This window comes from Eubalaena glacialis, chromosome 14, assembly GCF_028564815.1.
Source record: "Eubalaena glacialis isolate mEubGla1 chromosome 14, mEubGla1.1.hap2.+ XY, whole genome shotgun sequence".
Lineage (NCBI taxonomy): Eukaryota > Metazoa > Chordata > Mammalia > Artiodactyla > Balaenidae > Eubalaena > Eubalaena glacialis.
The window spans coordinates 91,837,919-91,865,837 of NC_083729.1; the positions used below are offsets into that span (position 1 = coordinate 91,837,919).

The window sequence follows — 27,919 nt, forward strand, 5'->3', positions numbered from 1 at the left end:
CGGAGGCTCGGGAGACCGTGCCCGAGGCCGTGATTGAACATAGAATCTGCGGAGACCTCAGAAGGTGAGCGTGGAAACTTGCCATCCCAGGCCTAAGCCTTGTCACAGGTCTTCAACCAAGAAATCGGGCACGTTCCTGGGCTGTTTTCCACGAAGAAACAAGCAAAATCAAGCACCTGTGTTTGGGAGTTTTTGTTGCTTTTTCTGAGTGATTTTTCCACAGTGGCTCTGGAAGTTCTCCCCGAGCTCGGAGAATAGCAGGGAGGTCTGGGACCTTTTCTGAAGCAGCCCAAAGAGTGACAAAATAGAGTCCCTCTAATGGGTGGAGACAGACATTTAAATAAATAGTGGATGTAAGACATCCCGTTCCAGCAGGGACAAGGGCCTAGAGAGTGATGGGGAAGATGCTGGTCAAGAAAGGCCCTGCCAGGCGTGTGATGGTCAGGAAGAGGGAGGAAGTGATGGAGTGAACCTCGAAGATCTCTGGCGGGGGGCATTCCAGCAGAGGGGACAGCTGGTGCAAAGGCCCTGAGGCAGGAGTGTAGGGGAGAGTTTGAGAACTATTAGAAGAGCCATGTAGCTGCAGAGAGTGGGTGAGGCAGAGGATGGCAGTAAACAAGGGGAAGTAGTAGTGGGTGTGAGGGTCAGGTTGTGCTAGAGCGTGTTGGAACTCAAAGGCCTTGGTAAGGATTCTGGAATTTGTTCTGAGTGAAATGGGGAAAGGGTTTTGAGCAAAGGAGTGAAGATCTCCCTTACATTTTAAAAAGACCATTCTGGCTGCATGTGAGGAAATACTAGAGGGGATGGGATGGGGGTGAGAGGCTGCTGCAACGCTCCAAGCCAGGTGTTACGTGGGCCGGAACTGCGGGTGGTGTGAGAAGAGGTGGTCGGGTTCTGGAAATATTTCAAAGGGCAGGCGAACAGGATTTGTTAATGGTTAGATGTGGGGTGTTAGGGAAAGAGGAAAGGATTACTGCCAGGATTTCGGTTTAAGCCACTGGAAAACTAGAGTCGCCGTCTGCTGAGAGAGAGGGAGAGAGAGAGAGAGAGAGAGAACTAGGAGAGGAGCAGGATTTGGATGGGGCAAGGATGAGATCCAGAGAGACATCCAGGCGGAGGTGTCAGCGACAGATTTGTTACATTTAGGTATCAGAGTTCGGGGGTGAAGTCTCACCTGGAGATGTAACTTCAGGAGCTATCAGCGCACAGATGTCCTTAAAACCCTGGGACTTGAGATCACCTATGGGGCGAGAGGCCCCCGGGCTTGTTACTTTGATGTTTAGAGGCTGGGAAAGTGGGGGGGGGGGGCGGGGATGGGACATGGAGACTGAGGGCGAGCCGTGAGTGCCTTGGGAGGAGAACCCGGAGACACAGGTGGACCAGAGGCCACAGGAGGACAGCTTTGCAGGAGGAGGGGGTTGGTGGGCAGTGCGTTGGGGTCAGCGAGGAGCAAGAAGTGCCTGGTGTGGCCGGTGCTGGGAAGGTGGGGTGGGCGGACTCCTTCCCAGGTGCAGGTAATAAGGGGGGCGCTTTCTGTAGAGAAAAATAATAATTAGTCAACTAAAGAGTCTCCTTTTTATCATCACCGTTCAGTGCTCATTCTGACCAATGTCAGTGACAAACAGGCTTTTGTTGGTCTAATTTCTAAAGACTGTTGCAATTACTGTTGAGTTTTATACATATAAATTTCAAGGGTCCAGCATTATAATCCAACATCTGCATACACTCCGGCATGGTCACCACCCCAAGTCGAGTTACCATCCGTCACCATACGGATGACCCCCTTCACCCATTTCGCCCACCCCCCCACCCCCCTTCCCCTGTGGTAGCCACTAATCTGATCTCTGTATCTATGTGTTTGTTTTGTTTTACTTTGTTTCTTTATTTGTTTTGTTTTGTTTTAATTCCACGTATAAGGGAAGTCATACTGTGTATGTCTTTCTCTGTCTGACTTATTTCACTTAGCATAATTCCTTCTAGGGCCATCCATGTTCTTGCAAATGGCAAGATTTTGTTCTTTTTTATGGCTGAGTAATATTCCATTGTGTATAGATACACCACATCTTCTTTATCCATTCACCTATCGATGGACACTTGGGTTGCTTTCACATCTTGGCTCTTGTAAATAATGTTTCTATAAACATGGGGGTGCCTGTATCTTTTTCAAATTAAACTGTTGAGTTTTAGTAACACATGTGAAAGCTTCAGATGTGCACACTTATTTTCTTTTAATGAACATGGCATTTTCCAGAGAATTACCAGTTACAGAGTCAGCCCCTACACATACGGACTCAGAGTCATCCGAAACAGTCCAGAATTGTTTGAGCTCAGTTCCTTGTCTCCAGGCCTGGTGGTCCTACACATTCCTGAATTCAACCAGGAGGTTTGACGTGGGCGCAGGGGTAGCAGGGAGATTGTCAAAACAACCCTGCGTTGGCTTAGAAATGTATACTCTTCTAAACAGAACTTGGTGACTTCAATTCTGTCATTCCATGTGATCAAATGAAGTTTTTATTTGCGTTTAAACTTCAGAACACTACAATAGACTGCAAACTGCAAGGTGTCATATTTCTGTTTGATAAATGCAAATTTTAGTCATGAATATACTAAACTTGAATAGCTTTGCAATGGAAATTTATTCTTTTTTAAATTGTTGCGTTAAAACTAGAGAATGAACCAAGAAAACAATGATTATTACTGAATTTAATTACGTTGTATAGACCAGGGATTGTTAAAATCAATCCGGTTGTGTGTGAAATATGCCAGGAATGCCTCTCAGTGGAGGTCACTGAGTGACCACAGAAAGAGCAGTTTTGCTGGAGTGGGGATGATCCAGTAGTGAAGGAAAATGGGCAATGCAAGAGGCAGAAAGTTTGCTGAAATGAACTTATTTGCAAAATAGAAACAGACTCACAGATCTCGAAATCAAACTTATGGTTACCAAAGAGGAAACATGGGGGGAAGCGATAAATTAGGAGATTGGGATTAACGTATACACACTACTATATATAAAATAGATAACTAATAAGGACCTACTGTATAGCACAGGGAACTATACTCAATATTCTGTAATAACCTATATGGGAAAAGAATCTGAAAAAGAGTGGATATATATGGTATAACTGATTCACTTTGCTGTACACCTGAAACTAACACAACATTGTTAAATCAACTCTACTCCAACAAAAATTTTTTTAAAAAAGGAAGGGAGGAAGGAAGGAGGGAGGGAAGGAAGGAAGGAGGGAGGGAAGGAAGGGAAGGAAAGAGGGAAGGAAGGAAGGAACGGAGGGAGGAAGGAAGGAAAGAAGGAGGGAAGGAAGGAGGGAGGGAAGGGAAGGAAGGAGGGAAGGGAGGAAGGAAGGAAGAAAGGAAGGAGGGAAGGAAGGAAGGGAGGGAGGGAGAAGAAACGAGGTTTGCGGCCGTGGCCTCTGGACCAAGGACAGGTCAGCCGTTGGGGAGGCAGTGTCTGTGCACAGATGCAGTGAGCTCCATGGGCTCCGGCCAGCCTGGGGAGGTTCTGTTCCATCACTTCTGCTGAGTGTTAAGTAGGAAGCAAGATGCCACGCACAGGGATGGGAAGGAAGTGACGGGACTTTGGAGGGAGAGCTGGTTCTAGAAGAGAGGGCATCCAAGTGGACCAGGGCAGGGTGTTGATGGCCTTGGAGGTTGGGTCACGAATTGCAGAGACAGCCCAGCATCCCCGGCTCCCTGGCTGGTCCCAATGCTTCACTCACCAGCCAGGTATCTCAGCAAGTTCCCCAGGTCCTCAGTTTCCTCATCTGATTCCTAACTCTTTTCTGAGGATTCAGTGAGGCTGGTACAGCCCCTAGCACAGGCTCTATGACTTCGTTTGTGCACGTGAACGCTGCTCTCCTTTTCCCCTTCTTAGTGATCCCAATACGGGCTGCTCAGAAGGTGGGGCTGTAGGAAACTACCTCTGATTTGTTGGAAACTGGGTCCCTCCGTGTCCACTACCTTCTCCCAAATGCTTTGCATTGACATAGGAATGTATACTCCCCATGGTCCACAGAACCATCCTTCACCCCTCGTTCCAAACTAACGACCTGGCAGCCTGCCTGCTTCCCGGCACCCGCCTCCCCTCACAGCTGTACCAGAGGCCTGAGCCCCCCACCTGGTGGGAGGATGTCATCCCAGCCCAGGTTGTCCTGCAGCCCCACAGACGTGTGAGTTACAGGAATGGCCTTGGAGGGAGACCTCATCATCCCAGCTCAGCCGCTTATTCCCTGGACCACTTAGGGCACATCGCTCAGCCTTCTACGCCTGTGACCTTGGGTGCAATACCTGCCCGCTCAGCTTTAGTTACTTCCTTTGCAAAACGGGTTAGTAGTCCCCGCCTTAGCAGGATGCGTTGTCGTGATTACGTGAGAGAATATATGTAGGGAGCTTAGTCCAGCACCTGGCATGTAGTGATCGATAAATGGTAGTAGGGGGATTTTTTAGTTAAAAATTTAAAAAAAATTTTTTTAATGGTAAAAATCATGTAACACAAAATTTACCATGGTAAGCATTTTTAAGTGCATAGTCTGGTAGTAGTAAATACATTCACATTTTGTGCAGAGTATCTCTAGAACCGTCCTCACCTCGCAAAACTGAGACTCTGTACCCACCAAAGACTTCCACATCCCCTTCCCCCCAGCCTTGGCAACCACCATTCTACTTCCTGTTTTGTTGGGTTTGATTACTGTAGATCCTTCGCACAAGTGGAATCATACAGTATTTGTCTTGTCGTGACTGGCTTGTTTCACTTAGCGTAATGTCCTTGAGGTTCATTCACGTTGTAGCATGTGATAGGATTTCCTTCTTTTTTAAGGCTTGATCATATTCTGTTGTCTGTATATACCGTATTTTCTTTATTCATTCGTCTGTCAATGGACATTTGGGTCCATTTGCTTCTCTCTCTTGACAATTATGAATAATACTGCAATAAACATAGGTGTGCAAATACCTCTTTGAGATCCTGCTTTCAATTTGGGGGGGATGTATACCTAGAAATAAGATTGCTGGATCATATGGTAATTCTATTTTTAATTTTTTGAGGGACCTCCATACTGATTTCCATAGAGACTATTTTACATCCCCACCAGCAGGTGCACAAGGGTTCCATTTTCTCCACACCCTCACCAACACTTATTATTTTCTCTTTTGTTTTGTTGATAGGAGCCATCCTAATGGGTATGAGATGATATCTCTTTGTGGGGTTTTTTTGCATTTCCCTGATGATTAGCAACTTTGAGCCTCTTTTCAGATGCTTCTTGGCCATTTGTATATCTTCTTTGGAGAAATCGTTATCCAAATCCTCTGCCAGTTTTCAATCTGGTTTTTTGTTGTTGTTGTTGAGTTGTAACGTTCTTATATATTTGGATATTAGCCACTTATCAGATGTATGATTTGCAGGTATTTTCTCCCATTCCGTAGGTTGCCTTTTCACTCTGTTGATTGTTTCCTTGGCTGTGCAGAAGTTTTTAGTTGGATGTAGTCCTATTTGCCCATTTGTGCTTTTGTTGCCAGTGCTTTTGGCGTCATAGCCAATAAATCATTGCCTAATTCAACGTCATGAACCTTTTCCCCTATGTTTTAGGAGTTTTATGGTTTCAGGACTTAGTTTAGCTGTTTGGGTCCTAGTTATTTTTGTTGTTTTTATTACATTATTGTTAGTATTATTATCATTTCTACTAATGCTATCTATAAAAGGTTCCTGCCATTGATGTGGGAAATTAAGAGCTTACTGTTATGCATTTTAATCTAAAAAAGTGAAGGGGGCCCCTCGTTTTCCTTACTTCCACACATTTCTTACAGAAACTCCCTGAAAATGTGATCTCCAGACTTCCTCTGAGGAATACAAACCACGTTTCTTGCCAAGCCCATTGGCTGTTTTGTGCATGTCTCATATTGAACGTCTGGCGATGCAAGGCCTCCCTCGTGTGGCTTCTATCAGTGTTTCTCCCCAACGCTTCAGTTACAGTGACTCTGAACAGGGTGAGGGGTACTGGATTCCCCAGGTCCAGCCGGCCCCCCTTCCTGCTTGCAGCTCGTCAGGAAGTGGGGAATGCCGGCCGGGGTGCTGCAGGAGCATTCACATCCGATAGCGGGACTCGGAGGCTGACGGGGGATAAGAAGGCAGTAGTCACTCCCTCCTTTAATCGGTTCCTCGCACTGACATGGTCACAGAGGAAAACACTTTATTGCCGGGGGATGTGTTTGGACACAGAAGCTCACAGTATACGTAAAGGAAAAAGAAAATGAAACCGATGCGAAAAGTGCATCCTTTGCGCCGTGGTTTGAACAAGGCCTCTTACTCCCTGATCCTGGGCTCCCCTGGTACCGCTGATGCTCTGGCCCCTGGTCAGGCCCCGGTTAGAGAGGCTGCCTGGTCCCAGCTCCCCACCCCACCCCAGGCCCCGCCCAGTGGGGTCTCCTGGGGGCTGGAGGACCCCCTGTTTTAGAGACCCCACTTCCCTCCCTCGTCACCCTGAGGGTGTCTTCACAGCGGCCTCCTGGCCTTGGCTCCTGCATCCAGAACCTACCCGCAGATCTGGCCTCAAAGTTCCGTCTGTGTTCATCCTTCCAACAAGCTTAGGTGCAGGTGTGACTGCCCCTCTGTGTAGGTAAGTGAATGTGATTCAGGAAGATTCAGTGCCCCGAGCGGGGCAACCCAGGCAGGCAGGGTTGGGCAAGGCTCGGACCCCAAGCCCTGGGTCTCCCCACCCCCTCCTCTTCCTCCTCTCTGGCCTCGGGGTCCAGAACCCTGAATGCCTCCTCCTTTGGCCCAGTATTATTTATTTCAGACAGGACTAGAAGGAATGAGTGTGAATTAATGAAGTCATGTGGTGTGAATAACTGACATTTACAGTGTATTCTTCCTCCCCAGGTGGATGCATTACAGGCTTGGTAAAGTCCCTGTGTCCGGCTTAAGCCTAAGGAATGACACCTTGTCGTTGCCCCAGATATTACAGTTCTGAGTAAACTGCGGGTTTCATATCTATTTCATATGAAATTGTATATGAAATATAAACATAATTTTCGTATAAAAATGTTATGTGAAATATAAAATTCCCAAGCTGGAAGTCAAGGCTGAAATGCAGGACGTGATCTGGAGGCGGTTTTGTTAGATTTATTTTGGGTCCCAAAGAATCTTCCTTAACCCTCTAGCATCACCCCGTAGGATGCTGTGCAACTGAATTTGCCTGTCCCCTGGGGAGTGGCAGTCCCGCTGCAGAGGTCAGGGAAATGTCACCTCCGAATTCCAGGCGATGATGCTGCCTTGTTTGTTTCCATCTGTCCACGAGGTCTTGCACAGACGAGGGACGCAAGCAACCCTTGACGCATAAGCCTTGAGTTAATGAATGGGGTCATTCAACTCATGGTCATTGAGTACCTGCTCTATTGTGCCAGGGACACAGAGGGGAAAAGACAGATGTAATTCCTGCCCCAGTGGAGCCAAGAGCAGGAAAGCAGACACAAACCACTACACTGCACTACACTGTGATGTGGGCTACAGTGGGGAAGGGCAGGACGACAGGGAGACATGGGGCAGGTGACCTATCCCTGCCTAGGAGTCAAGGAAGGCTTCCATGAGGGACAGACATTTCGGCTGAGATCTGAAGAGTGAGAACTAGACATAACAAGGCCAGGGCAGTGCAAGCAAAGCACTTCCAGGGAAGAGAACAGCATGTGCAAAGGGCCAGAAGTAGCAGGCAGCTGGGTATGTGAGATCCTGCAGGTGACTAGAGAAGGTTGCAGGGGGGAAGGAGGAGGGGCCTGGACAGTCGGGCCAGGGCCAGCTCACCAAAGGTCTTGTCCACTAGCGTTTTTCTTTTTTTTTTAAATAAATTTATTTATTTATTTATTTATTTATTTTTGGCTGCGTTGGGTCTTCGTTGCTGCACGTGGGCTTTCTCTAGTTGCGGCGAGCGGGGGCTACTCTTCGTTGCGGTGCGCAGGCTTCTCATTGTGGTGGTTTCTCTTGTTGCAGAGCACGGGCTCTAGGCACACGGGCTTCAGTAGTTGCGGCACGTGGGCTCAGTAGTTGTGGCACACAGGCTCAGTAGTTGTGGCTCGCGGGCTCTAGAGCGCAGGCTCAGCAGTTGTGGCACACGGGCTTAGTTGCTCCACGGCCTGTGGGATCTTCCCGGGCCAGGGCTCGAACCCGTGTCCCCTGCGTTGGCAGGCAGATTCTTCACCACTGCGCCACCAGGGAAGTCCCCACTAGCGTTTTCCAAACCAGTCTTCAACTACAACCCACAGTGAGAAATGCATGTAATGTCATAGCTCAGGACACACACGTCAGTGTGACACAACAGTCACCAGCAATACTCCCCTTACCCTGCATGAAGAGCTCCATTTCCACCTTATTCTAATTTTGTCAGTGCTGGTTATGACCCCCAAGCTGATTTCACAACCTTCACAGGATGAGTCTCCACACACCCTTGTAAGTCCGGGCAGGGAGGCTGGACTTCATCCCAAGGTCGGTAGGAAGCGGTTGATGGGCTTTAAGCCAAGAGCAACCTGGTCTGGTTTCCTTCGCGGGGAGATACTCCAGTGGTAGCAGAGGGAGGGCTGTGGTGGGCAGGGGAAGGGTACCCTGGGGCCGGTAGGTGGCTGTGACCTGGCTGAGAGATGGCAGCACCCAAACTGGAGCAGTGGCAGTGTGGACAGAGAAAAGTGGGTTGAGTTCTGAGGTTCTTAAGAGAGTAGATGGTGTTTGGAGGCACGGAATGAGGGGCAGGGAGGGGTCAAGGTTGACTCCAGATTCTGCTTCGGTAACTGGAGGGCCAGGGGGGGTTGGTTGTTGGGATGCTGGGTGATGGGGGAGGACCCCACTGGGGGTGAAGATGCTGAGTTCCGATTCAGGTACACTGGGTGTGAAATAGCTAAGAGCTGATCTTCCGTGAACCCTGGGAGTCAAGAAAGGGAGCCGGATCTGGCTTGTGGAACTGGGTCTGAGCAGTGTCCTGGGGGTGTTTTGGAATCTTGGAAGAGAAATGATCTCTTAGGGAGAGTGTGGGGAAACAGCAAGGACAGACCCTGGGACGCCCACAGTTCCTGCTCGAGCACCATCTTTGTCCCCAAGTAAGAATCAAGTCATCATCTTCCAGACACTCCAGACCTCTGGGTAATATTACCCGAGGAGCTTAACACAGAACAGGCCTGTGTGTTTGAGTGGATCGTTAACCATTATCCCAAGAAACCTGAACCGAGCATCCCTTATGGCAAACAAACCTCTTCTCCTGGCTAACTGTGGGGAAAGCCCACGTGGACATCGCTGACCTGCGGGCCCAGTTGCCCTGTGGCTTGGCTGTGCATTTCAAATGTTTTCCAGCTTGGCTCTTTTTGAACTAAATGTGTTCCTCGTGCTGGGGAAGATGTGTTTGATGTTATTAAAATCCTGAACAATAAAAAGATGTTGGGAATTATTAGAAGTTGTAGCAGCTGGAATGGAAATATTCTGGCCCTGGGTTTAAATTAGTAAGTTGCCTTTCTTGATAAGGAGTCGTATTAAATTCCAGCCCTTTGATTTAGCAAAGGATTTGCCTGCCATCTAGGAAATGGCCTGAAATAGTGGGTTCTGCCTGTTCCCTCTCCCCGCCTCCGTCTCACTGTCTGTTTCCCACCCTTGCCCATCACATCCATGAATCTTGAGTTCAAAACCGAAATGGTGTAAAATTGAGGCATACGTATAAAATGCTACTCATTTAAAAAAAATTTTATATTGGAGTATAGTTGATTTACAATGTTGTGTTAGTTTCAGGGGTACAGCAAAGTGAATCAGTTATATACTCATTTTTTAAAAATTGACCTTTTTATGAAAAAAAAATCAGTTATGTTAACTGCAGAAAGCTTAGAGCGTATAGGTGTGCGATGGAAGAAAAGTCAAAGCATTCATTCGCTCGATGAATGTTGAGGAGCAACCCCTAAGTTCCAGAAGCTGCCGTAAGTGCTGGAGATAAACGAGGACGAGCGTGGGCAGGGTCCTGCATGTCAGTGACAAGGGCCAGGAGGAGGGTGCAGGCTGAGCTCTCCGTGGGATGGTTGTCATCACCAGTGAGCAGGGAAGGACGCACTGAGATGGGCTTTTGAAGAAACACTTGCAGGAGGTGGGGAAGGAGGGGGAGAACATTCCAGACAGAGGACACCAAGTAGGCACAGCAGGGAAACCAGTGTGAGGGGCGGGGGCGGGAGCAGGGGAGACTGTGGGTGTCACAGAGGGAGGTTAGGGCTGGGAAACCACCACGGTGGGCTCCCCATGAACAAGTTCGGCTTTCATGCCCATTTCCAAGTGAGTTTGGAGCCAGTGGAGATGCACAAGAATGACTTGCTCTGACTCCCGTTTCCCCAGGAATCCTGGCTGCTGAGCTGGGGTGGGAGGGCCTGCAGGGGGAGGGGGGGCTGCAGGGGGAGGGGTGGAGGCAGGGAAGTTGCCAGAGAGACCAATGCAAACACGCACTTACTTCCCGTGCTCGTTTTTAATGCGTGCATTTATTAGCGAGGGTTCAAACTCTACAAACTATGCTCTAACCTTCATTTTCCCCTTGCTCTCTCGTGAACATCTTTCCGCGCTGCTGAACATTGGCCTGCAGGGTTATTTTTGCTGCGGGACACAATTCTGTTGTAGGACGTCGTAGGCAAAGCAGAAGCCTGTGCCCAGTGCTCACCGGGTCCCATGCACGGTGCTGCTCCTGCCAGAGCACGTGAGGGAGGGAATCTCATTTGCCCATTTTGCAGATGAGGAAACTGAGGCCAAGAGGCTCACCAAGAGCAGAGTCAACATGTAACCCAGAGCTGCGACTACAGGCCCTGCGTCTCCTGACTGCCTTCCTGTCACTGAACTTACACTCAGTCTCCCTCTTAGAAACAACACTGCCCTAAGCATTCGTGTGGCCAAATCTTTGTGACCATCAATAATTGTTTCCCTAGAACCAATTCCTGGAGGTGGAATTTCTAGGTCAATTCTTTTAATGTGACCATTAAACTGTAATGCGTCGTAAATGAAACAAGTCTGAACAAGTCATTCCAGATGCTCGGAGGGACCGTGGATAGTATTGAACACAATGCATGACAGTTAATCTGGAAGCGGTAATGATCTTGGGTCTGACGGGGCTTCTGGGAATGTAGCTTCCTTTTGACAATGTTTCTCCACAACAAGAACTCGACCAAGCACTAGCGGCCATTTCTCCATCCAGCCCCTCGCTCCCCTGTGCTCTCCAGGGCCGTCCACACCGGATCCGCCTCCTGGAGGGCCAGGCAGGTGTTTCCCGAGTAGCTCTGCTGCATGATGCCTCTGAACTTGCCCTCTGCCCTGATGAAGGCCCGTCCCTCCGCTCGCCCTGTGACTTGCAAGATGCTGTTTAATCTTTGCTGCCACCCAGTGGGGTTGGTACAGAAGAAGAAGAAGAAGAAGAAGAAGAAGCAGCAGAGGCTGAAGAATTGCAAACGGTCCTCAAGTTCCAAGGCTGAGAAGCAGAGGCAGGACGGTGGTTTGGACCTGGAGCTCCCTGAGCAGCCCAGCGCCACGGCCTGCTGTGCTTCACTGGTCCGTCGTGACTCTAGGTTGGGCAGGGGTTTGCTGCAGGTATAGGGGTGAAGGAGTTAAGCTTGCCCTGCTCGCTGCCCAATTGATGCTTGTTCACTCGGAGTCACGAATATCCACATGGGCCCGGGCCGAAGGACTAAAATGATTCCAATGCTATTTCATCTTTATCACAAATTTCAATACCACTTCCCTCCTCCTGCCGGGGACCCAGGGGGGAAAAGTCAGGGTGGGGCTGCCAGATTAACAGCCCTCCATACAACTGTCAAATCCTTGGGCGGTATTAGGAACTCTTTTTTGGAAATTTAAAACACTATTAAAAATCGGGAGTTCCCTGGTGGTCCAGTGGTTAGGACTCCATGCTTTTACAGCCAAGGGCACAGGTTCCATCCCTGGTCGGGGAACTAAGATCCTGCAAGCCGTGCAGTGCAGCCAAAAAACAAAAACAAAAACAAAAACAAAACCACTATTAAAAATGCAACCAGGGGCTTCCCTGGTGGCGCAGTGGTTGAGGATCTGCCTACCAATGCAGGGGACACGGGTTCGAGCCCTGGTCTGGGAAGATCCCACATGCCGCGGAGCAACTAGGCCCGTGAGCCACAACTACTGAGCCTGCGCGACTGGAGCCTGTGCTCCGCAACAAGAGAGGCCGCGATAGTGAGAGGCCCGCGCACCGCGATGAAGAGTGGCCCCCGCTTGCCGCAACTAGAGAAAGCCCTCGCACAGAAACGAAGACCCAACACAGCCAAAAATAAATAAATAATTCCTATTTGAATTTCTAAAAAAAAAAAAATGCAACCAGTTGCCTGCAAACAGACACAAGGGGTCTTTTGGGGGGCCATGGAAACATTCTGAAGGTGGATTGTGGTGACAGTTGCCCAACATTATAAATTGTATAAAATTCATTGAATTGTAGACTTACGATGGGCAGGTTTTGTCATATGTAAATTGTGTTTCAATAAAGCTGTTAAAAACATTAAAATATCATCAAAAATCATTTTAATCGAATACATCAGCTGTGTCTGTTTTCTTTACTACAAGTGAAAAAGCATATTTTGATCAGAGTCAGGGTTTTCTTTTTTCAGAATAGGGGCATTAAAATGTTAGAAAAATTGCAAAGGTACCAAAAAAGAGTTCAAAAATAGTTTTTGAGAAAGCCAAGTTAAAGCGGAGGGATGGGCACCTGCAGATGTGATTTTGGAGGAGGGAAAAGGTTTTGCAAAGCAGCCAGGCTGCAAGGCTGAGAAGTCTGAGGGACCGGCACCCGGGGTTTCTCGAATTTAAAGGAGGTGCAGCTGTGCTGGGAGCCCCGGGGTGGGCGGTCTTGGAGCCCCAGACAGGCTGCTTGGGACGTCACATGTTCTACCTGGAGAAACTTGACCTTGGCAGGTCTTATTTTTTAGCATCTTGAAAAAGTGCTAAGTGTCTCAGATTTCATTAAAACATCAACTATTTTTAAACAAGCACCGTAGGCTTTGTGCCTCTAGCAAAATCTTCATACATGATTCCGGGACTTTAAAAACTCCACCTTAGACGCAACACCTCTAAACTAGTTCAGAAAGGGGGAAAAGTTGCCTTTTAACAGTGACATGCACAAATACAATTTTCAAGGATTCACTGGGAAACTAAGGTCCCTAACGTGAGCCATATGCTTCGGCCTCCTCTAAAGAAAGAGGGGAACATAAAGATGCAAAAAACAGGTATTTGGTGAAGGTTGGGTGGGTTCTTTGGATTTTTCAGAAGGACTTATATTACCAACTATTCTTTCTCATAACTAGAGCAAGTGTGGGCAGTCAGTGTATCCGAGTCGGCATCTGAGTCTGTAGAAAGGAATTTGTCCACACGATGAAACCCACCTGCACCCTGAGTGGGTACCACTGACCAGGCCCCCAGGACAGAGAAAGCCTCAGGGCCTGAGAGGAGGCGACAAGTGACCGGAGCCCCTCTGCCCACTTGTGTCACCTCAAGCAAATCACTTCATGTATTGATTGTTTCCTCATCCGTAAATGGGAATATTAACGTATCATCGGGTGGCTGTGAGAAGGAAATAAAGGCACATTCTGGGAACATTTTGAATATGTTAAAGTTTTATCCAAATACTAGGTATTATTACTGTTTCTTTGGTCAGAGCAAAAATTCAGTCTGTCTAAGCCCCCGTCTACTCATAGAATCCTGAAAGCTAGTTCCCTAGGATGGGCTGCGGGCATGTCGAGGCTTTAACCCTCTCAGGCCCTGAGCCTGGTCACTCCACGGGGCCATATGGATGTTTTCTGTACGTATCATGGGGGTGGCACCGCGGATTCCACAGAGTGGACAGCGGCCGAATCCCGAGGCTACCCTGCGTCTCCCGCCAATGTAGCGTTGAATCCTACATTCTCTCCAGCCAGCAGAGTTTAACTTTGGGGGGACAAGGAGAACTCACCCACATCACTCCAGAAGCACCTGTGAGAGCTCACCTGTGCAGGTCATACGTGCCCGAGGGCAGCCGGGGTCCTGGGGCCTGTCCACGGCTGCCGCGCTCCCGCCGCACTCCGGCCCTTGCTGGTCCTACGGAGCCTCTGAGCCACTTTCCTTCCTTCTTCTGTTTCTGTCACTCTTGCCCCAAAATACTAACTTGTTGCAAATATAAAAGACTGCCATGAACTCTCACTTACATCTTACGGGAGTGGCACAGTCCAGGGTTAAACCAATCCTCCTGGGTCCCAAGGCAGGTGTGTCTTTTTACGAATTTCTAGGTCAAGAACTTCTGTCTGTAAAACCGAGTCAATGGCAGGGTTCCAGCGGGTAGGCTGTGTCAGTAGCTCCCACAACTGAGAACTTCAAATCCCCTGGGGCGCTGGTTAAAACACAGCTTCCTGGGTCCCATCCCCAGGGTTCTGACTCAATTTGTCTGGGTGGCCCTGATAATCTGCATTTTTAACAAGTTCCTATGTGATGCTGATGCAGGTTCAGAGAACCACTGAGCTAGGACCGAGCCTAGCCGGCAGTAACGCGCACACAATACATTTCAGGTGTTGCTAAAAATAGTCAGTAAAGATGCGCTTCCTTAAAAGCCTCCGGGATTCTGTTCTGTTTGAAAAACTTCCCCCCAGGAGTCTTGCCTGACTTGAGAAATCAAACAATCTGGTCTCTCTCAGCTCACTTTTCTTAAAAGTTGAGACATGTAGCCCAACACCTGTTTCTAAGCACAGCTATTGATGAATTACTTTTGGCAGCTCCTGCATATTTTTTCATTGCCAATAAAGTTATTGAGATTGGAATATGCCATCTGTTTGAGAGTCTGTATCAAAAAGGCAGGTGACGTGGCTGCAGGTAAGGACAGTCAAGCTGTTTCCACAGCAAACTTCTCCATCTACCCACACCGACTTCATTCCCTAGGTTGGGTGTTTGTGAACCACTGTGTTTTTCCGTAGTAAGAATTAAAAGTCCAATATCTCAGACGCCAATTGGTTACCTGAAGCAATAACCACAACTTCAGAGAAAGAGTCCACCAAGTTTCCCACCAGAAGAGACGGCAAATTCTATTGGAGATTAAATACATATTTCTAAGTCTGTGAAGTAAAATGTAGATGTGCCTGTGTGTAGTGAGGACTTGACTTTAGTATTTCTGGAAAGCAGTTCCCTAAGAAGGGCTTGGTCCCCGACCCAGTGCTTTGAGGGTTTGTTCTTCGAAGTGGGCGGCGGTCCCACCCCAGGGACACTCTCCAGGCACCCAGGGCACAGCCCCAGGAAGGCCAGCGCCGGCCTTTGCTCAGAGGACACAGAGATGCACAGGGGAGCCGCGAGGAGACGGCAGGTGGGGTCTGAAGATAGGGGAACAGCTGCTGTTGCCATCATGTGGGGAGGGGCCGTCATTTCCCTGAACACCCAACAGTGACGCGGGCTTTCTGGGCTGCGCCGACCTCAAACGTGTGAACTACAAGTGCCAGCTGCCATGTCAGTAAACAAAGGACGCTGCAGCCTTCGAGCCATCACACTACAGCCGCCCCAGTGGTGAGCCCTGAGGGCACTCAGGATAGAAACGGGATGCCCCCCATCTAGCAGCCATCACACTACAGCCGCCCCAGTGGTGAGCCCTGAGGGCACTCAGGATAGAAACGGGATGCCCCCCATCTAGCAGCCATCACACTACAGCTGCCCCAGTGGTGAGCCCTGAGGGAACGCAGGATAGAAACGGGATGCCCCCCATCTAGCAGCCATCAGACTGCAGCCACCCGGAAGGTGCGCCCTGAGGAGACTCAGGATGAGAAAGCACAGGATACTGGCCCCAGATGGCTGAGGTGCAGATCAAAGGAATGATTTCAGTGAGTCAAGACTCTTGCATCTTCCCATACAGAGAAAAGCGCTAAATTCCTTCACTTGAGATGTCTGGTTTTCTTTAATTAACAGTAACCCTCTGATCTTCCAACTACTTGGTCTGTGTCGCAAAAACTCCCATATATCCTGCCCCCCCACCCCCCACCCCCCATCCCCTTGCCTCTTCGGAGCCGTCCCTCGGAGTGATCTGAGATGCTGTGTCCCGGCCTTAAGTCCTCAGGTTTGTCCGCCAAATAAAACATAACTCTCAACTTTCAGGCTGTGCATTGTTTTTTTCAGACAACACAGGTGATGACACACCCTGCTGCCTCCATGTGGACCTGCCTTCAGGCCATTCTGTTTTAGGGGCAACAGGGAAAGAGATAAGCGCCTCCACTGAGAACCCATGCTGGTGCTTAACCTCCCAGTTGCCAGGAAGTCTTCCCCTGGCTCAGCTCTGCCCTCTGCCTGGCCCTGCTGCCCTCCCAGCAACCCTCTGCCCTGTCCAGGGGCTTCTGCCTGCACACTGCGTTCCCTCCCCCTCTGGGTTCTAGCGAGCTCCATCTCAGGTTACAGCCTGGATGGTCTCTTCATGTCGGACTTTGAAAATGGAAAAGGAAGAAAAACATTTCTGACTTTGTCCCTTCCCATCAACTCAGAGCTGCATGTTACCAGCTAAGAGGAGATCTGTTACCTGAAACTACACGTTTGCAATACAGTCAGTGACATCCTATCAGGGACTGATCTCTGGCTGCAGGACCATTGTTACTAGGACGGTCAAATCCTTGGAGCAGCTCGGAGAGGTTCTAGAACCCCTAGCCCTCTGTGTACCCACTTCCCGCCGGCCCTGTCCCCTAGGAACCTCTCCTGGGCTGGCGTTCCTCTCCTTGTCTATCAGGACACTCCTCTGCCTCTCAGCCTGCTCTCCTCTCTCCAAGAAAACCCAGCAGAATCTCCGGGTTTTACATTGGAAACAAAAGCCAGGACAAGGGCTTCCCTGGTGGCGCAGTGGTTAAGAATCCCCCTGCCATGCAGGGAACACGGGTTCGAGCCCTGGTCCGGGAAGATCCCACATGCCGCAGAGCAACTAAGTCCATGCGCCACAACTACTGAGCCTGCGCTCTAGAGCCTGTGAGCCACAGCTACTGAGCCCTCGAGCCACAGCTACTGAAGCCCGCGCGCCACAACTACTGAAGCCTGTGCACCTAGAGCCCGTGTTCCGCAAGAAGAGTAGCCCCTGCTCGCCACACCTAGAGAAAGCCCGTGCACAGCAACAAAGACCCAACGCAGCCAAAAATAATAAATAAATAAAATAAATAAAATAATTTTAAAAAAAAAGCCAGGAAAGGAGGTGTTTGGTGACAAGGACGTGCAGAGCTGCTCCCACTTCAATGGAAGGAAATGGGAAAAAGATCTCTCAAAAGCTTGGCCAAATGGGGCTCTGTTATACTAATTTTTCTACTTTTCTATAGGTTTGCAATGTACCATCATAAAAAGTTCTAAAAGCTAAAAAAGAGAGAGATAGACAGACACACACACAGAGATAGAGAGAAGAAGGGGATGGGAGGGGAGGGAGAGAGAAGGAGGGAGGGAGGGAGGGAGGAAGGAAGGAAGGAAGGAGGGAGGAAGGAAGGAATGAAAGAGGGAGGGAGGGAAGGAGGGAAGGAGGGAAGGAGGCAGGCAGGCAGGGCAGGTCCCAGGGCCTCGCAGCATCCTGCGGCTGCCCCTGGCCCAGGTAACCCCCCAGGGTACCACCGGGTGGTCCCCCACAGAGCTGTCATACTTACGGAGCAGAGAAAGACACCTTCCCTCACCCTCACAGATGACCACCCTCCACCGTCACCTACTGGAAGGTGTGCTGTCACCTAAGGGCTCTCTGCATCTCATCTTGGTTGGTTCGGTGGAGGCATTGTCTCTTCTCTATGCTCGTCAGCATCACGGACAAGAAACTGCGTTCACTCTCGCTCTGGTCCTACCAACGTCGGGCCCCTCTTTCGGAGCCTCAGCACCGGAGACCGGCCTCGGGCCTTGGCTCTACCTGGCACTACTTTTGCAAAGGTGAGCTGCTCGTGGATGCATCTGAGCGGCACACGTGGATGGTGGGCAGGGCCAGCTCTCCGCGCAGAGCAGCGGCAGGGCCGCAGGAGTGGCGGAAGGAGCTTTAGACAATGCCGTGGTCAGTTCAGTGTACAGATGGCAGTGTTTCCTCCCTGCGCACGGCCGAAAGCTCCCTCCATCCTTTGTGTGGACACGGCCCATTGAGCACACGGTCAGCGGACCCCTGCTGACGCCACAGCACAGGCCGGTCTCTTCCCCTTAGCTCATAAATTAAAGCTCAGCTCAAGATGCTTGTTTATCTTCAACACCTGCACGACCGCCCGGCTCCAAGGTGGGATTGATGGCATGGGAACTACAGTAAGTACCTTGAAATGGTTCCGTTCCCAACTCGCTTCTTCCTCGGCTTGTAATTCCCATCACGATCCCACCCCTCCAAGTGAATACCGCCAGAGAGGTGGTAGTGCTGGGTCAGACTAAAGAAGGTACCAGAACATTTCCTGTTCGCCTGTTACCTCTCACTTCGATCTTTAGTGTGCCCGAGCGCTTGGTAAGAAAAGTGCTGTTGATTTGGGTGTTAGCAACAGGACCGTGACCAAAACGCTAAATTAAAATATCAGAGACAAGTTGTTGCCCAGAAGCCCAAACAATTTTAATCTGATTCGATCTCAAGACACACATTAAAAAAAAAAATTTCTTGCACCATCTGTTCCTTTGGTTAAGCATGAAATCACCCCCTGTAATTACGTTGTAGGGAAGATCCGCTCTTACAGCGCAGAGAAGGGAGCAGGTGAAGGGTTCCGCCAGGAGTGACAGACACATGGACACACAGGGGTGTGTCTTTTACTCAGTGACCCCTTATTCTGTGCTCCAAGAAGGACTTAATCCATGAGGGCTTTGTGCACGCCTGTCATGGTTCTTCCTCTGTAATCCAAGAGACAGAAATCCATAAACTTGAAACAATGAGGGATGTGGATTAATGTATTAACTACTAGTTGATTATTTACTAATGCCCTTCTTTGTACCAGGTCTTGCACATGTTTTTACAACCCAGGGGGTAGATGTGTAGTTATCTCCATTTCACAGATTGGAAAACTGAGGCACAGAAGTATCGTGCTAACACAAGCATTTGTTGTCTGCAGAGAGATACTTCTCACTTATAAAATAACACACCAGATCTCTGATTATACAGCTCAGCCTCCACGAGTCTGGATGACTATTCCCACCACAGAGATGAACTCGTTCCGGGCGTGCTCGGCCAAGGCAGGGTCTACACCTGGAGCGCCGGGGGCTGGGTGGACCTGAGCTAACATCACCAAGACGTTGCCACCCGCAGAGCCTTTAGACTAAGTGGTCTGAGGCCTCCTAGATTCCTGCATCACCCCAGCCCTTCAACTTGAGATCGCTATGATAAGGACGACTCTAAGGAACTTGGAAAAAGAGGTGCTTCTTGCCAGCACAGAGGAAGAAGTAGGCATGAGTAAGTGGAAAGCAGGAGGGCTTCCAAAAAAGAGAAGCATCAGCTGAGGTGTCTTTGGAAGCTTCTACAGGTCTGATACTCACCTGGCTCACACTTCATCGCGGTGCGCGGGCCTCTCACTGTCGCGGCCTCTCCCGTTGCAGAGCACAGGCTCCAGACGCGCAGGCTCAGTAGTTGTGGTGCACGGGCTTAGTTGCTCCGCGGCACGTGGGATCTTCCCAGACCAGGGCTCAAACCCGCGTCCCCTGCATTGGCAGGCGGATTCTTAACCACTGCGCCACCAGGGAAGCCCCAGCACTTCTTAAAGATGAGTCATGAGGTTGGTATAATCCTTACAAATTATGTGAAGTACTTATTTAACATCTGCACTGGAAAAACAGAGACCCACTCAAACCACTTTTTTAAAAGGGGAGGTCCAACCTGTGTGAAGTCAAGTGATAGATATTTATCTCTCCTCCTTTAGGCAAAGAGTAGAAGACTGCAGTGAATGTACTGACCATGCACTTGATGGTCATGAAGGTTTATGGTCCCAGAGGGCAGCCCTCCTCTTCCCAGCACGGGAAGCCCTCAGCTTGGGGCTGGCTCCACACCCGTGCACCCTGATGCAAGGCCCGCCCGCACTGGACCACCCCCGGGCATGCCACACAGTGAGAGGGTGGGCGGGAGACTGCCCCCAGTGGCCCCCCTGCCCTGGGGACGCAGCAGGATCAGGACTCAGGATCGCTAGCGTGAGGAGGACCAGCAGTCTTAAAGAGAAACTGAGGCCCTGACTCCAGAGGAGCCAGAGAAAGTTCAGAAAAAAAGAAGAGAACTTAAAATACCACCTCTAGGGACCTGGAGAGTTTCGAGACTACATCCCTCAACGAGTGAAGAGCTGCACAAAAGACACAGAAGACAGGAACACTCTGAGATTTTAAAACATGACTGCCAGAGTCAGAAATTAAATAGGACTAAACACAAAGTTAAAAAACCCCTCAGAGCACAGTGTAAAAAAGAGTCCAAAGCAGACAAATTAAAAACACACAAAGAAAAAAAAAAAAAAAAAACACACACACACACACAAGGGGACACAACATTGTAAATCAACTATATTTCAATGAAAAATTTTTTAAGTAAAATTTTTTTAAAAAATAAGGGAAAAGAAAAGAAAAATTAAGGCCCAATCAGTGAGGTCCAGCATCTACCTGTTAAGTATTCTCCACAAAGATCAAAAGGGAGAAAACTAGCAAAGACGTGAAAAAAGAAACTTTCCCAGAGTTGAGGGGCACATGGCTTTGGATTTAAAAGGCCCTCTGAGTACCCAGCACAACAAACAAGAAAAGACTCATATCTAGACACTGCCTTGTAAACATTTTTCAGAAAGAAAATATCCAGCCTTCAAGGGTCAATAACTTGTCACCTGTGAAGGAACAGAATCAAATCCACTGCCAACCTAACCCCAGCAATGCCGAATGCCAGAAGGAGTGACGTCTCCCAGTCTCTGCAAGGACATTCTTTCCGCCTCAAGTGGACAGCCTGCCAAGTCATCAGTCAGTGGGAAGCTATGGAATTTGTATGTTACAGACGAGGAGGTCACACCAGCAGAGGTTAAGCAGCCTTCCGGAGGCGCCCAGTGGTGGGAAAGTGGTGGATTTCACCTGCTCAGCAAGCTGACTTTGGACTGAGCTACAGAATACCATCCTTGCCACACCCACGAAAGAAACACGAAATGAAAGATAACAGCATCCTTTTTTCTTTTTTTAAATTTATTTTTATTTATTTATTTATTTATTTTGGCTGTGTTGGATCTTCGTTTCTGTGCGAGGGCTTTCCCCAGTTGTGGCAAGTGGGGTCCACTCTTCATTGCGGTGCGCGGGCCTCTCACTATCGCGGCCTCTCCTGTTACGGGGCACAGGCTCCAGACGCGCAGGCTCAGTAATTGTGGCTCACGGGCCTAGTTGCTCCGCGGCATGTGGGATCTTCCAGGACCAGGGCTCGAACCCGTGTCCCCTGCATTGGCAGGCGGATTCTCAACCACTGCGCCATCAGGGAAGCCCCAATAGCACCCTTTAAAAGGGTTTATCTGGGGGGAGAGTGTCCTCCTTTTCATCAGTGTTTCCAAAAGTAACATTCTAGCAGTCTAGCAGCACTACAGTTATCCAAAGTGTTACCACTAGGGGAAATTGGGGGAAGGGTACATGGGATCTTGCTGGATTATTTCTTACAACTGCACGTGACTCCACACTTAAAACAAATAGCAGCGGCATCAACTACCATTTATTTACTCCACAAAATTTCTGTTGAGCATCTTCTCCGCTGGGGACACAGCAAACAACACAGACAAAACCCTGCCCTCATGGAGCTGGCTTTCTACTGGGGGTTGCCTTGTCCAAAGCTTCACTGGATCAGGCTGTTTATAATTCAAGTTATAAAATACACGCTGATTATGGAAATGTTGATTACAAAATCTGGTCCCCCACAAGGTGGGTCTAATCAGGTTTCCTGGGTGATGTGACAAGGCTCGGTGTATTTGTGAAGACCAAGCCTTGTGCCACGTGGTAAGTAAGTGAGTCATCGCCACTCTGATGTTTAAAATACCTGTAAAAGGCAAAAACTGCTCTATTCAACCCGCGCTTGGAAGGTCTAACCCCGTTCTCTTTCGTGCTTCTTTGCTCCAGGCCCCTGAGAGCGTCCAAGTAGAAAGCTAAGGACACAGTCGGTTGTCACGGAGATGCGGAGGCTGTGATTGATGAATCGCGAATCCCAGCCAGTTGCTCCCAAAGAGGGAGGCTCCTCCCAGCCCTTGCAGCGCCCTCCAGATCCAAGACAACCGGTAGGTCGATGCAGCCGGCAGGCAGAACGCTGCAGCCCCCGAGGCGCTGAGGCCCCTTCCTCTCCCTTCTGCCCCAGCTCCAGGCTTCCCTCCACGATGGCCTGTAACCGCTCGTCCATCGAGACCTACGAACACCCGCTGCCCAACGGGAGCCACTCGGCAGACCCCGGGCCCCCCGCCCCGCCAGCGCCCCTCAGGATGTCCCTGGCGGCCCTCATGATGCTGATGATCGTGGTGGGGCTCCTGGGCAACGCCGTGGTCTGCGTCATCGTGTACCAGAGGCCGGCCATGCGCTCTGCCATCAACCTGCTGCTGGCCACGCTGGCCTTCTCGGACATCATGCTGTCCTTGTGCTGCATGCCCTTCACCGCCGTCACCCTCGTCACCGTCCGCTGGCACTTCGGGGACTCCTTCTGCCGTCTCTCGGCCGCGCTCTACTGGTTCTTCGTCCTGGAGGGCGTGGCCATCCTGCTCATCATCAGCGTGGACCGCTTCCTCATCATCGTCCAGCGCCAGGACAGGCTGAACCCCCGCAGGGCCAAGGTGATCATCGCCGCGTCCTGGGCGCTGTCCTTCTGCGTCTCGGCCCCGTCGCTGGCCGCCTGGCCGCTGGTGGAGGTGCCGGCGCGGGCCCCGCAGTGCGTGCTGGGCTACACCGAACTGCCGGCCGGCCGCGCCTACGTGCTGGCGCTGGTGGGCGCCGCCTTCTTCGCGCCCTTCGCCGTGATGCTCGGCTCCTACCTGGGCATCCTGCACACGGTGCGCAAGAACGCCGTGCGCGTGCACAGCCAGTCGGACAGCCTGGACCTGCGGCGGCTGCCCCGCGCCGGCCTGCGGCGGCTCCAGCGGCAGCAGCAGGTCAGCCTGGACCTGAGCTTCAAAACCAAGGCCTTCACCACCATCCTGATCCTCTTCGTGGGCTTCTCGCTGTGCTGGCTGCCGCACTCCGTCTACAGCCTGCTGTCCGTGTTCAGCCGGAGGTTCTACTGCGGCCCCTCGTTCTACGCCACCAGCTCTTGCATCCTAGGGCTCAGCTACCTCAAGTCCGTCTTCAACCCCATCGTGTACTGCTGGCGAATCAAGAAGTTCCGCGAGGCCTGCCTGGAGCTGCTGCCCCAGACCTTCCAGATCCTCCCCAAAGTGCCTGAGCGGATCCGGAGGCGAATCCAGCCGAGCACCGTCTACGCGTGCACCGAAAACCAGTCCGCCGTGTAGGGAGGGGGTGGCGGTGAGCCCCCTGCCCCCTGCTCGGCTTCCTGGGACTTCCGTGCAGTCAGCACCTGGGGGGGCCTCTTAAGCACAAAGGGACTCATTTGTTACCGGGTGAGCTGCGGCTCCCAGGTTGGCACGATGAATTATTTTTGTTTCTCCCTGCGGGTCTGATGGAAACTGGACGGCCATCACGACAAAAGGGGAAACGGGTGGGTGATGAAGGAGTCGGGCCCAACGTTAGGGAGGCGAGGGGAGCAGGGAGGGAGGTTGGCTGCGGGGCAGGAGGAAGGCTCTGTCCAAAGAGCTCTCTCAAGATCTGCCTCGGAGACAGCAGTGGTGCCATGTTCTGACGTGAGAAACCCAAGTAGGTTCATCTCTGGGTCATCAGTCACTGTATTGGGCGCCAGCATTCTTCAGAGGCGTTTGTGTCTGTGGCATACGTTGTGGAAACATGCCAGGTTCTTTACATCGGTCAGATGTGCATTTTGGACGATGCCAAATCGTCCGTTCTATAAACCAAAATCACGCGGGAAGCAGAGGAGCCCCTGGGCTTTTCAGCTGCCCCCGTGTGACACATGGGAGGCCTTGGTGGCTTGAAGCCCAGAGAATGTTCGGGGGCCGCTCAGCTGAAATGACAAGCCCACCCCAGCGCACATCCTCAACCCTCCCCCCTGGACCGGCCCACCCGGCCCCTCACCCTGAAGCCTGTCACCTCCCTGCCTGCCGTGACAGCCCCTGCCCCTTCCCTCTCTCTCGCCTCTGGTCCCCGGGCCCCCCTTGTCCTCATTCCATCTTTCCCCGTGAGTGGGAACCACACTCCTTCTCCTGTGATCCATCTTTTCAGCAAGTACTTGTGGCGACTTGCTTTCAGCCCCAGAAGCGGTCGGGGGCTTTGTCTACATGTTCCTCTCGACGCGCTGAGGCTGCCGCATCACCCCGTCCCAGGACCTGCGGCGGGGATGCAACGACCCGCTCCCACTGACCTCTGTGTTCCTCTACCTCACTCAGGGCCGCAGGGGTCTGACCACTGCCGTCGGGGCCACCCCTCCAGGACCTTGGTCCCCCAGCCCAGGCAGGATTGGGATCCCAGGAGGGCAGCTGCCTAGAGGGGACCTGCTGCTTGTCTCGTACACCCAGCTTCTACACCCAGGGCCCCCTTTACCACTGGGAGCTTCTGATGGTGGGGGTGACTTTCCTGAGGTCAGGGCACACGGTTGAGTCCACGGAGCTCTCTTTACAGCTTCAGATCTGAAGAGAGTGGGAAATTTGAGGATAAATTTAGAAAATATGGTTCTAAGTCTAACTCCATCAGGAACTAGTCACGTGACCTTGCTCGTTTCACCCCCACTTCTCTGGGCCTCGGTTTCCCCATCTGCTAAGCGAGGAAGCAGGCCTAGAGGGTCTCCCACATCCCTGCCGAGGTCCCTGCCATGTGCATGTTTTCCACTTGTAGTCACCAGATCCCCTGCCTTCGTTTATCCATCCATGCAGTGAGCATTTATTAAGTGCCTATGAGATGCAAGGCACTGTAGGGGATGGTGATGAGTCACGCCCATCTGGGCCCAAAGGCAGATGTCTGATTTATCTCAGGATAACTGTAACTCAAGCACAGACACTCCCCTTTGTGTTTTTCTTCTCATTTCCTTTCCAAGGTTGTATGAAGAGACCAGCTCCCCATTCCCATGCTTTCCTCCTGTGACAGAAGCAAAAAAGAAAGATAACATAATTCACATTAACCTAAGTCCAGACAAGGGCTTTTCCAGAAAATAATTGGCACTTTTTCTCACCAACTTCACCCTCCTTTTACACCCAGGCCCAGACCCCCCAGACCATTGTATACCTAGAGTGAGGAAGAGAGAGAGAGAGGAGAGAGAGGAGAGGGAGGCAGATGAGAGAGGAGAGAGAGAGAGAGTGGTTGAAGATGGTCAATGGCATGTGATTGATTGAGGTGGGTCCCCTCACTTCTGTGTCCCGAGTGCCCCCCGCGAGGCAGAGTTGCACAGCCTCAGTGGTGTCCAAGAGCACAGCCAGACCACCACGGGGACCAGGCCTCTGGGCACCTCCCCTCCAGTGGGCATTCTTAAATGAACGTTTTTCAGGAGCCTCGTGTAAAAAAGAAATCACAAAACTGAACGAATGAAGGTACCAAAATTTACATCAAGCAGTGTTATATGATGTATGTTGGATAGTAATATATATGTTTCAAAGTAATAATTTTGTATATATTTTAAGTAAAGTATTACTGCTCTTTCGGTGTATAAGACTGTGTTTCTTGCCAAAATTAGCGCCAGAGCCACGACTAGTACACCAGGAATCTGGGGTCGGACACCTCCTGAGATACACCCACTTCGGGAAGTCTAGTCCAGAACCTGTAAGCCACTAGCCGAGCTGCAATGACTAAAGGGCATTACTGATGACAACGGGATATTGTGCACTGGGAGGGTCACAACAGGGCGCCCACATTTTTAAAAACTCCCCACCCTGCTAGATAATTCCAGCCAGTTAGTTTCACCTCTGACTTTCACTCTGCCGACTTCCTGATTCTCTCCAGCCTCGCTGGGCCTTCAAGGAACTGCTTAAAATACTACATAAATAGCAAGTTCTTGTCTCCTTCCCTGATGCCTGCAGGGCAACCACTGCTTCTCTGTATTATGTTTTCATCTTCTCTCTGGCCCTGGACTTCCCCCAAACCCTGGGTGCTGAATTGTTTCTGTGGGGTCCTGGGCAGTGACTGTGGTGGTGACGGCCCGTGGGTGAGCCCTGCCTCACAAAACAAGACACAATAAGTCTCAGAAGTGTCATCCTAATTCTCACCACCCGGGAAAATCCACTACCTCGTCATCATGAATCTCGGCCCCCTGCTGTTGGGGTGAAATAAAGGCAAAGGTTCTCTAGGACATTCTGACAACCAAGATGAAGAGCAAAGTCTAGATCAATTCCTACTTGGCTACTCTGAGCCCCGGCATAGTTTCCCCTGACATGATTTACAGTACACGCTTTTTTTGGGACTAAAAATCTGCCATGTTAAGTATTTCCGACGTTGCTGTGCTGTCAGCAGCCTTGCCTCCAGCAAGTGATTCTGTGTCCAGCTTCCTGGTCTCCTAAATGAGGGAGACACTCCCAGCCAGAGGCCCCCGAGAGGAACAAATGACATAATGTATATGAGGATCTAGTCCCACACCTGGGCTGGATATAACAGGGCAGTAATCGCTAGAGTCGTGTTGTCAACCTGCTTACGTCCCAGCTTTGTCTGTTTGGGGCAAGGGTAAAAATGTGTTTCAGAAACTGGCTGTCCTGTCCTTTCCTTGTCTTCATGTGCTTGTAAGATTTCAGGGTCTGCTGACAAGAACACAACAGCTACTGAAGCCAGGAGCATGGACTCGATGGCCTGAAATGACCACTTCATTCCGCTCAAAACGCTCCCAGGGCTGTGAGTCAGCCTCCCTGGGCTGCTAGGGGAAGGGATGGGTGGGTAGTGCCACCCTACCCCCAGGCAGGAGAAACAGCCTGAGGTCACACCCCACTGTTCTCGGTGGTTCTAAGGGCCGCAGACAGCTGGGTGGCGGAGCCAGGGATGCAGGCGGGAGGGAGGCCGGGAGGGAGGCAGTGGGCTAGGGGAAATGGGCAGAGCTGCTGTAACACACCCCGCACGCAGCGCTAACCTTAAAAAATAACCCCGCCCACACTCACGGAAGTCCAGCTGTGAGGTGGGCTCCGTGCCCACCGGGTTGTTCGGGACTCAGGCTCCGCCCATCTCGGTGTGCATTGTCCCTGGGGCATCGTCCTCATCTCTGGGGTCAGTACAGGCCGCAGCCAGGTCTGTGTCCTGGCTCCTCAGGAGGCGAAAGTGTGGAGGAGGGTGGGATAAGGCACATCCACACTCCCCTGGTCTTCCCTGGTCTTCCCTGGTCCAGAGCCCAGACACATGACCACGCCAGCTGCAAAGGAGGCTTGGGGATGAGTCACATGATCATGCCAGCTGCAAAGGAGGCTGGGAGATGTCACATGATCATGCCGGCTGCAAAGGAGGCTGGGAGACTGAGTCCCTAGTCAGGTGCCCACGTGTCCAGTCAAGGCTCTCTCAGCACAGAAGGAGAGCAGGAGTTGGGGGACTCCCAGCAGTCTCTGCCAGGACTGCGCGATTCTGAAAAATGAGCGATCTTAGCACACACAGACATTCTTAAGTCCTAAGTGCAAATTTCATAACTGAGCCTCTTCTCGATGTAAAATAAACACAATCCACCCAAGATGGTGCCTCTCTCTTTACCTCTAGCCCCCAGCGCCTGGGGATGCGCGTCCAGACACAGGAATTGCATGTGCGTTGATGACTGGGCTGAGAAGAGAGTCGCCACATTTAACCTTTTAGGCACAAAAGGTGTTTGAAAATTTGCAGCCACAAAGAGATGACTTTTGCTAAGATAAAAAATTTATAATTTAAAACCACAATCGACAGCGATTGAGACGGAGTCTGCCAAGAATTTGATTATGTTAAAGGAAAGAGTATACTTTCAAAGCT

The 27,919-nt window shown here is 50.7% G+C and overlaps 1 protein-coding gene across 1 annotated transcript in view; it reads left to right on the top strand.

Moving 5' to 3' along the window:
• Window positions 1-23,406, top strand: part of GPR45 (G protein-coupled receptor 45) — a 76,855-nt gene extending 53,449 nt beyond the window's left edge. The window contains exon 3 of the mRNA XM_061210529.1: window positions 22,037-23,406. Coding sequence (XP_061066512.1) covers window positions 22,108-23,406 — 1,299 coding nt within the window. The 5' untranslated portion in view covers window positions 22,037-22,107. The remainder of the gene's footprint in view (window positions 1-22,036) is intronic.
• Window positions 23,407-27,919: the final 4,513 nt, after the last annotated feature.